Source organism: Hevea brasiliensis, chromosome 18 (genome assembly GCF_030052815.1).
Source record: "Hevea brasiliensis isolate MT/VB/25A 57/8 chromosome 18, ASM3005281v1, whole genome shotgun sequence".
In the NCBI taxonomy this organism is placed as follows: domain Eukaryota; kingdom Viridiplantae; phylum Streptophyta; class Magnoliopsida; order Malpighiales; family Euphorbiaceae; genus Hevea; species Hevea brasiliensis.
This window is the reverse complement of record NC_079510.1, coordinates 43,203,253-43,214,512: the sequence shown is the minus strand read 5'-3', so window position 1 is coordinate 43,214,512 and position 11,260 is coordinate 43,203,253. Positions and strand designations below refer to the sequence as shown.

At 30.2% G+C, this 11,260-nt stretch overlaps 1 protein-coding gene across 1 annotated transcript; it reads left to right on the top strand.

Annotated features, from left to right (window-relative positions):
* The first annotated feature begins 1,061 nt into the window (after window positions 1–1,061).
* Window positions 1,062–5,586, top strand: LOC110653684 (receptor-like protein EIX1). Its single transcript, XM_058141171.1, has 2 exons — window positions 1,062–2,699; window positions 4,282–5,586. The coding sequence occupies exons 1-2, from the start codon at window positions 1,150–1,152 to the stop codon at window positions 5,564–5,566; spliced, it is 2,835 nt and encodes a 944-aa protein (XP_057997154.1). The 5' UTR covers window positions 1,062–1,149; the 3' UTR covers window positions 5,567–5,586.
* Window positions 5,587–11,260: the final 5,674 nt, after the last annotated feature.

Sequence of the window (11,260 nt, the reverse complement as noted above, 5' to 3'; positions counted from 1 at the left end):
AAGAAATATACTTTTGTGTTTGTGAAGATTAAAAGGATTTCTCATGAATTAAAAAACTTCAACCGAAATTAAAAAAAAAAGCCATATATATATTTAAATACATTTACCAATAATTAAATAATAAATTGCCTAATTTAATTTAATTTAATAATTAAAAGTATGTTATTCACATGCATATTTATGTTTAAGTTTCTTATCTGTTAATTTTTTTTTATTAAAAAAATAATTAAATAATAAATTAATTGTCGGACTCCCTTCTCTTCTATATATATATATATATATATATATATATATATATATATATATATATATATATATATAAATAATTAATCGAAAGCATTAATAAGAGGAAAGCAAGAAAAAAATTGCAGTTTTGAAATTGAAATTCGTCTGGGCCAAAGTAGATATTTATTTCTACCCGTATGCTTGACTAAGAAACAAAACCAAATCCGATCCAATCGGCATTATCATTAAAATTGTGTTAAATTTTTTTTTTAAATATATTAATTATAAAATATTAAAAAATAATTTAAAATTAAATTTAATAAATTTTAGTTATAAAAATATAAAAATAATATTTTTTAAATAATTTTTTACGATGACATCTAAAATAATACTTTTATTTAGAAAAATAATTTGAGTCTTTTAAATTTAATGTCAAACAGACATGATATTTTTGTAGAGATAGATCGTGCTTTTTCTAAAAAATAAAATATAATTTTTGAAATATTTTAAAAAATATAAATAAAATTAATTTAGTTGATAATACTTAATATGCACTATGATAGATTTGATATTTGAGTTTTACTAATTATATATCCTTAATGAGCAATTTATGAATTTCATTGTGATTTCCCAACAAAGTAATATAATTTATATTTATATATATAATTTTTGATTTTATCTCGATTTAATATAATTTTAGTTAATTCTTAAGGAAAAGTTGGAATTAAATTAAAATTAAAATAATAAAATAAATTTAGTACTGTATGATTCTAATCGGTTTGATAGGATTTTTTATTTGAAATGCCTAAGAACCGTAGACAACCTACTCATGGGAAGTCAAGATAGATATTTCTGTATTATAAAAGTTTCTGTAATCCCATTCACATTCACAATACAAGTATCTCTTTATTTGACAGAGAAGCCATGGGAAAATCTGCTGCTCTTGTTGAGATGCTTGTCATCCTCATTCTATTTCAAAGCCTTTCATTCAGTTGCATTGGAGCTAATTCAAATGGAAGCTGTATCAAATATGAAAGAGAAGCCCTTCTCAAATTCAAGGCAGGCTTGTTGAGCAATTCAAACTCTTTAGAATCATGGGTGGGAGATGATTGCTGCGTATGGGAGGGAGTCAGTTGCCACAACATAACTGGTCATGTTATTAAGCTTGACCTTTCCTTCCAGTTCTTAAGAGGAAAGGTTTCACCTTATCTCGGCAACGTTTCAAACTTGCAATATCTTCATCTCGGTGGCAATGAATTGACAACCGATAACCTCCATTTTGTATCTTCTCTTTCTTCCTTGAAATACTTGAACATGAAGGATGTGTCTTTCGTCGACAAGTATGAAAATTGGTTACAATCAGCAAACATGCTTCCTTCTCTGGTAGAACTATATTTGTCTTATTGTGGACTTTATAACAGTGGTCATGTTTCACACCTCAATCTCACATCCCTTGAGGTTCTCAATCTCCGTTATAACAACTTCTATTCCACATTCCCCAGCTGGTTTTCTAATATTAGCAACATTCAGTATCTTGATCTTAGAGGGAATTATTTTCGAGGCTCTCTCCCAAATGAGATTGGTAATCTTAATTCGCTTGCTTTCCTTTATTTGTCTGCGAATTCTCTGGAGGGTAGACTGCCCAAAACGTTTGGAAAGCTTTGCAATTTGCGTGAGCTAGCCATGGAATCCAACAATTTCAGTGGTGAGTTTTTTGGACTTTTTGGCAACTCACGAAGTTGCATTCAAAATAGTCTAGAGTATCTGGATCTTTTCAATAATTCATTTTCTGGTATTCTTCCAAATGACTTGGGACAGTTTAAATCCCTAGAGGTTCTTAATCTTTGTAAAAATGCTTTTTGGGGTCCAATTCCTGTGTCAATTGGCCAGCTTTCCAACCTAGCGCTTCTTGATCTTTCTTACAACACTTTTCGTGGTCCAATTCCAGTATCAGTTGGACAGCTTTACAACCTGACAACTTTAGATGTCCGTAATAATTCACTGGATGGGATAGTTTCCGAACTTCATTTCTCAAAGCTTAGGAGATTGATGAGTTTGAGGATGAGTAGGAATTCAATAGTTTTTGATATTGGCCCCAACTGGGTACCTCCTTTCCAACTTGTGGCGATTTGGTTATCATCCTGCAAATTAGGACCCCAGTTTCCACAATGGCTCAAAACACAACAGTATATTAAAACGTTAATGATGTCTGATGTAAGTATCTCAGATAGCGTCCCTGATTGGTTTGGAAACATTTCCTCCTATTTTAGGGTATTGGATCTATCGCATAATCAAATTTTTGGAGCCCTACCAAAGTTGAGAAAACTCAATGAGGGTAATGGATATAGTACCATATTGTTAAATTCAAACAAGTTCGAGGGTCCTATAACTGATTTTCCTTCTGATGCAGTTGTATTGGATATCTCCAACAACTTGCTTCAGGGCCAGATTCCTGAGATGATTGGCAGGAGAATGTGAATGCCAATGTGGGTGCAAATGCAATGGCAAAAACAATAATAAAAGAAAGAAATCGCTGAGTAGTTGTGTTAATGATTGAATTTTTTTATAAAAAAAACTAAAATAAACTAAAAAAAAAAAAAAAAATAAAAAAATAAATGTGAGTATTGAGTATTGGAAATATATATATAAATTAATAAAAAATCCAAAAAAAAATATATTATTAAAAAAAAAAATAAAAAAAAAAAAAAATAAGACAAAAAATATGGCAATAAAAAAAAAAGCAGCAAAAATTATTAATTGAAAAAAAGCAATGATAAAAAAAGATCGGAGTTTGAAAATTTTTTATATTATTTATTTTTTTTTTTTTTAAATATATTATCTCTGTGGAAAACTTTTTTTTTTAGGAGAATAATTCTTAATCCTTGAATACCTTTTCGAGTGGGACAAAGAGTGCCTTAATCAATCTAATCCTACTTGGACTTACTTTTTTTTTTTTTTTATAAATTAGTTTTATTATTTTAAATAATTAATAATTCCTTCCCCCCCCTTCTTCTTCTCTCTAATTAATAATATAATAATTGATTATCTATATATAGGCCTTCTTCCCTTCCTTGCCTCAACCATGGATTAAGAACATCACTTAATGGATCCCTACACTAGCATGTCATTAAGCACACAAGAAATGAATAAAACTCATTAAGACCACAAAATATGGATACCAAAAAAAAAAAAAAAAATATCTCAAATATTACAACCCTTACTCAGAATCAAAATAAAACTACTCACTATCCATAATGCTTATAAGATATTATGAGTTTAAATGGAAAATAAAGCTTTAATCTAAAAATACAAAAAAAAACAAAAAAAAAAAAAAAAAAAAAAAAAAAAAAAAAAAAAAAAAAAAAATGAAAATTTAAAAATAAATGAAAGAAAAAAATGAACTCCTCTCTGCTTCTCCCTCTCCTCTTCCTTTTTCTTCCTTTCTTTTTTTTTCTAAATGGAAATGGTTTTTATATTTTGTTTTTTTTTATATATTTTTAAAATGGTGGTGTTTTTTGATTTTTTTTGAAAGAGAATCTGAATCTTGACTCATTAATGAAAAGTTTGTGGTGTGGCATACACTACATAAGTTATATATCCCATATTTATGCAGTTTTTTATTGTTCAGTTCACTCATGCGCATGACTGCACTATTAGGTTATCTTGTTACAAATTGAGATTGCATAAGGGAGGCGGAATGCATAGGCTAGGCTACTCTCCTTATGCACAAGGTGGTGTTTGTGTTTCTGTTTCTTCTTCTTATGCATCTCTTGCTTAGGCAAGTTATGCAAGTTATTTGGCCAATATATATATTATTTTTAAAACTTTTTTTTTTTTTCTTTTGGCTGTAAGTTTACTCTCAATGGCAAAATTTTTTTTTTTTCCTTCAAAAAACCATTTTTTTTACAAAAAAAAAGTAAAATTATAAATTAATCTATAATTGACAATTCTGAAAAACTAACTAATTAACTAATGAAATTAGCTAAAAGTGACTAATAATCAAATAAAATGGTTATGAAATTAAACCTAAATGATTATGCAAAATGTATGTATCAGAATGCCACTTTTGGAATTTTTATTAATCTGCAACAACCATTTGAATGGCACCATTCCAGTTTCTTTATGCAGGATGGAGAGTTTAAGTCTTCTTGATCTCTCAAAAAATCAGCTGTCAGGAGGACTTCCTAATTGTTGGAGAAATTTGCAAGCTTTAAAACTGATCGATCTATCAAATAATATGCTGAGTGGCCATGTTCCAATTTCTTTGGGTTCCATAAAGCAGCTCCAGTCTCTACATTTAAAAAACAATAGGTTGCAAGGTAAGATCCCCATGTCATTCAAGAACCTCAAAGACTTGAAGTTTCTTGATCTTAGTATGAATGCTTTTGCTGGTCTTTTTCCACCGGGGATAGGTGAGAGCTTATCTTCATTGACAGTACTAAGCGTTCACTCCAATAAGTTGGAAGGTGAGATCCCTCTGCAGCTTTGCTGCCTTTCTTCTCTTCGCATATTGAACTTGGCAAACAATATGATGGGTGGAACCATTCCTACTTGTTTTGGAAATTTCACAGCAATGGTTGTTTATGAAAAGGCAATTGGATATTGGGGCCATGGTGCTACTACTTATACTGAATCTGAAAATGGAGGCATTTATGATGACAAGCTTTTGGTTGATATCAAAGGAACAGAGCTTGAATATACTCGTACACTTCAATTTCTCTGTTCGATTGATCTTTCAGGAAATAGTTTTGTTGGAAGCATTCCAAAAGAGCTATTTAATCTTTCAAGTGTACAAAACTTGAATTTATCAAGGAACAAGTTAGATGGGCATATCCCTTGGAACATTGACAACTTGAAATCGCTCGAATCACTTGATTTATCTAAAAATAATCTTTCTGGCTCTATTCCTCTTAGCATTTCCAATCTGAACTTTTTGAGTCATTTAAACTTGTCGTTCAATAACTTATATGGCCGAATTCCTTCGGGAAATCAACTCCAGACTTTGGATGATAGATCCATCTACATCGGCAATAGTGGACTTTGTGGTCCTCCGCTGGAAGGTTGTCCAGGGGATGGAGGTAAATTGCCTACAGGTCATGAACAAGCTGGAAATACGAGGAAAGACAATATTGAAATGCCATGGTTCTACAGTGGTTTGGGAATGGGTTTCTTGACAGGATATGTTGGAGTTTGTAGCATTTTGTATTTCAAGAAGTCATGGAGGTATGCATTTTTTCAGTTAGTTGACAGAATCTACAACAAGCTTTGGGTAGCTATTGCAATTAAGGCAAATCAACTACGGAGTATGTTTCAAAGAATCAAATTTGAACAAAATGCATAACAAGGTCAGTTTCTCTGTCTCTAATACTCATTAGTGTCAATAGACAAACTTAAACATTGATGTAGGTTAATATATATAAATACAACTATGTAAGTTAAGGGAAAATTTCGTTTAAATCAGATTTTTTGTGCGTTCAAGATATAATATGTATAGTGAGATTCACATCTAAAATAAATAAGATATATATATATATATATATATTTGTATCTTTAATATATAGTAAATAAAGTCTAAATAAGTTTTCCTATTAGTTCATTAATAATTTATTTATATTTTTTTATTTCAAGTTTTAATGTAGGTTTGAGGTTGCTTGAGCGTAGCGTAGATGCTCCAAAATTTAATAAAGCCCCTGTTAAGAGTAGAAAAATAGAAAGAAGAATGGAAGGCTGTGCTATGAATTCCAAGATGGTTTGTTTGAAGGATAAATTTATGTCTAGCAGGATAGTCTCTTGCTATCCCTATTTGTTTTTATGTTGGTGTGTACCTCAATACATTTCCTCTGGAATTTGATAGCCTCTTTGTACTTATTTCAAGACATGGAATGCATCCATACGTAATAGAATATAGTATTGTATTGAAAATCGAGCTAGACATAGAATCATTTAAAGTCAAATCAATCAAGGGAAAAAAAAAAGAGAATTTTAATTAGTGCGTAATTCTTGAATTTTAACCTGAAAATTAAATTAATAAAATTATTGTTTAGAACATTAATATTTTAATAAAAAATTTATAAAATATAAATTAATTAAAATTCAACAACTTATTTTTCTAAGTCAATAGAGTAAAGAAGGGTTTATTCTGTTGATGAGAAGTGATGTTAGTACTTGAGTCTCTTTGTTTTTCTAAGTTCTTTCAAGTCTTGGATTATGGAGTTGTTTTCTGACCCTTAAAAGCTTAGATTTTCAAACATAGTAAGCTGGCCAGCATTATAACTTTTTTTTTAAAATTAATATAATGAATAAGCTTTTGCACATTAAATTATTCCTCATCAGTCACAGGTCAAAGATAAAAGATAGAGCATTCATATTGAAATTAAAAAAATTATTAAATGTAGGAAGCATAAAAAAAAAATTAAATTTACAAAAAACTTATTATTGAATGAATTAATTTGAGATTTATATTAATCTAAAATTAGTTATATATTTTTTTCTCACTAGTAGCAAACTTGAAAATAATCTAGTACTATTAAATTAAAATTAGTTATATGTTAATATAAAAAGCAATATTAATGTTAATTATGTGATAACAGAAAAGACAATATTAATTTATTAATGTTAACTTTAATTACTTTATACTATTTTAGTCATTATTAAGCTTAAGTTTGAACATAAATACTCTTATGATATAAAACAAAAATAGTGTATTATATAAATTAATTACCTTTTCATTAATTACTGAGATTTTCAGTGTGCTTAATTAAAAAAAAAAAAAAAGAAAAGAACATTTGGGCTCTATTATATATGGATACTTTCGCACAAGATTCATATGTTTTCTGTTTTTTTTTTGTTTAGAGATTTGCAGATTTGTGTTACCACCCACCCCTTTGTTTGTTTTTGAAGTTTGTTTGCCCCACCGCCGCAAGGTTACGAGGCGGGCCACGCCTATACCTAAAAATATACAACGGTTTTTTTGGTTTAAATCAATAACAAAACAAAAACAATAAACCCTAACTTGTTCATCTTTTGTTTTTGATGTATTGTGCCCAAAGTCCTCTTATGAGCCCCTCCACCCCTCACCTCTCCTTGCCCTGCCTCTCATTGCGTTTGCCGTTTCAGCGTGAGGCGCAGCGCTCAATAAAATAAAATGCCTGGCCCTAGTATTATATTGTGTGCGCTGGGGGCCCTCCCGCATTTTTTAAAACGCGCGTCTGGGGTTCTGAACCACCAAAATAAAAAAACCATTTTTTTGTGTTTTTTTTGATGTGGAATTTGCCTAGGGTGTTACAAAATTCTTTCTTTTTTAATTTTTTTTTTTCCAATATGCAAGCTAGAATCTTATGTTGACAACCAAGTTGCAATTTCTTTTGTGCTTGATAATGATTAAGATCTATATATGCAAGATATTTAGATTTCTTTCCATGATTTTGCTTCATATTCATTGGATATCAAACTGTCTCTCATTTTATTTTGCAAATAGATGATCTTCATTCAAGAATATAGGGAAAAAATTTTAAATTTATTTCCTGTGTCTTTAATAATTGTAAAGTGGCTCATCTTTGAATTTATAGACTTTTTTTTTTTTTAAATTCATTGAAGGCTAAATACTGTTATGCACGATTTTTGGAATTCTAAAATGAACCGAAAAACTATACCAAAATTAAAAAAGAATCATCACCGTAAAAACTAAATTAAACTGAAACCATGTTAAACTAAAATCGAAACAAAAATCCAATTTTATACATATGTCTTCTAAATACATTTTTATAATTTCAATAAAATTATGTATATTTATATGTAAATAAGATATATATATATATATATATATATATATATATATATATATATATATATATATATATAATTTTTTAATTTATCTTTAATTATAAGTGCATATAATTTAATTTTAACTATTATTTTTCTAACTTTTAAAATAATTTTAGTTTTAAATGCATTAGTTCATCTTATAATCCTTAATTATATGACTAAATTATATGCTAGTCATATAATATACTTTTTAACTCTTAATTTTATATTTATAGACTATATAATTAAGAAATATTTAAAAGATAATATAATATTCTTATTAAGGAATATAATTTTGGTATTATTATTATTTTATTGTTGTTTTCATATTAGAAATTTAATATTGTATTTTCTATTTTAAAATTATAACATCCCAAATTTTTAAATAATTATTTTATGTGTAAATTATGATATTTTAATGTATTAAATATTATGGTATTTAATTTGAATTTTTTGTGTTTTCAAAATCAGTTTTTTTGAGGTAATTAATTTTAATAATTTTTAAAAATTAATTTAAAGACCACATGATAAGTTTAAAAATATATTTAGACTCCATAAAATTTTTTGAGTTTTTTGTAATTATTTTTGAATTTTCATGCCTCATTTTGGATTTTAGGGCAGAGCAAAAATCAAATTTCGAATATCTTGAATCAAATTAGCTGAATCGAATCTAATCGAATTAGAATGATCGAATCGGATCGACTCTTTCCTTTTTCTTGTCTCTTCCCCCGCCTCTATTGGCCCCTCCACCTTCTCTCCTCTTATTCTCTCTCTCCTCCTTCCCCCATCGCCGATCGACTTACCCCCTGCTCCTCCACTTGCCAGCGCCCCTCTGGTTGACCTCCCCTGCTGTCGCCGCCCCTCCAGCCGGCCGAAAAACTAGCCCAAAGTCCCTCCCTTCCTCACGTGCTATTTCATCTTCCTTGGCCGGTTTTGGCCATTTCCTTTGAGTTCTACTTCTCGAGAGCCTTCCATATACACCAATTTTACCAATTTTCTTTGGGCGGTTTGTGTGAATCAAGGTCGGAAAGTTTTTTCCCATTTTGACTTTTAGGCTAGATTTCTCCCAAATCATAAATCTCACTGAGATTCAGAGATTACCAGCACGCTCCACTCGTCGAGAGTTTCACAACGACACTAATTTGGAATTTTTCGATGTCAAAAATCTGGTGGGTCCCATAAGCTTACCAGTGATTTTTTTAGGTCTTAAATGAGTCTATTTAATTAAATAAAAATTATATTCTAACTCCTGGCATTGTAGACTTTGCGTAAGTGTTCTCATTTTGAGGAAATTCTAATGGCGATCGGGACTGCATTTTCGAGTTGGACAGTTGGGCTGCTAAACCCATATCAGAAGTGGGCTAATATTATAGTGTTTTTCACAATTTTCAGATACTCCAGAAGCATTCCAGATATTAGAATTGACGTAGGTAAACTCGAACTCCAAAATGACCTTTTTGCCTAATGCTAGGTTTAGAATAAAAATTTATAAAATATTTGTGGGTAGCCAAAAAATTATAATTCTTTTGCAATAGTATAATAGCATTGCTAAGGATTGCGAGGCATGATTATAGAAATTTTGAGGTTAGTTTGGATAGTTTTGTAAAATATTAATTTTAAACTTAACAGCTGAATTGTGTAATTATATGAGTTTTGACTGGTTTGGCAGGCCCAGGAGATGTAGTATGTTATTGTTGTATTGTGGGCCTGAGGCCATTGGATTAGGAAGTTTTGTTTGAGTTGCTTTGCAGGTTGGATAGGTCTTAGGTATGGAAAAAACTCTGTTGAATTTTCGACATAAATTTAGGATGTCTTTGACTTTTTAAATTATTATTTTATTTTAATATTGATAGATTCATGAATATAATTATTTAGGTGATCTAAGTCAACCCTTTTCCTCTGTCCAACCACCTCAATGATCTTCGGGTGATTTGTGAGTAGATATTGATTTTATTTATAATTTCAATATTATTATTATATATTCAATGCATGCTCATGTATTCACCTATATATATATATATATATATATATATATATATAAATGCTAGAAACACTCTTGTGTTGCATATTTTGTTAATAAAATTATTGTAGATATTGCCTTAAGGTAATCTGGAGCTCTGTGTGTGTGTTGGCGTGCATATGAGGTGGATATGGATATGGGTAGGACGGGTAGTCACAGCTGAAGATTAACTCGCTAGGACTCGATCCTTATATGTGGATAAGATGGGGTGAGTACGGCTTTGAATTAATCTCTCTGACCCCCGCGCTTGGATTATTAAGAGAAAGTATGTCTTGAGTTGACCTCGCTAGTAGGTATTGAAATTAAGAGAGATGCATAAGGGATCAGCTCCCATATATATATATATATATATATATTGATATGACACACGAGTGCGTGAGTGCTCCAAATTATCTTTTGTGCAAATATTGTTTGAATTATTTGAAATTATATGTGTATGTTGTATTAGTCGAGCGCTCACCCCTATTCAACTATTTTTTCTCCGGTAATAGGTGGACTTGTTGAAAATAACTTGTTTTCTTTTCTCGCAGGTTAAATGATGAGCATCATGAGGGTAACATGGCTAAACCAGTTCCCATGTTCAAAGGAAATCACAAAAGCTAGGGCCAAGAGATTGCAAGGAATAATTTAAGCATCTACTAATCAAGTGTGGTAGCCTAACATGTAAGAAATTCAAGAGGAGCAGGCATGTGGCATATTGATGCAAGTCGGTATTCAAAGTGAATCGAATCATGGTCCAGCAAAATGAGCCGAAACAAGGTCCAACCAAGTGCACCAAACCAAACCTCTTCCATCACAAAGAGATTCCAATTTTGTCCATTCAGCAACCTTACACCTTGTGAGCTTTATCCAAGTTGCAAAGGAAAGTGGGAGAGTCTTTTCTCCAAGATATAAAGAAAAAAGTAACGTTATCATTTTTTGCTACAAGACAAAAGAAACTTTGGTGATCATATTTCAGAATTTGGATTTCAAAATTCAAATTTGATTCAAACTTGTAAATGTGATTTTTACCTAAAATGGGGGTAAATGTATTTTATCCAACACTTGGAGAAACTCCTGGATAAAGACTCTAAGTGCTGGCAGAACCATGGGCAGCCTTATAAAGCCTTCTTCTTCATTTTGTTATGGAGTTTTAGAATCTGCCATTGTTGAGCTTGTAAGCTTAAGAACTTCTTTGAGAGAGTTTGATATGTTCTTCCTAAGTTTCACTAA

Coding starts and splice junctions, on each gene's coding strand:
- LOC110653684 (XM_058141171.1), top strand. CDS start 1,150: ATGGGAAAATCTGCTGCTCTTGTTGAGATGCTTGTCATCCTCATTCTA. Junction 2,700..4,281: donor GAGATGATTGGCAGGAGAAT/GTGAATGCCAAT, acceptor TGTATGTATCAG/AATGCCACTTTTGGAATTTT.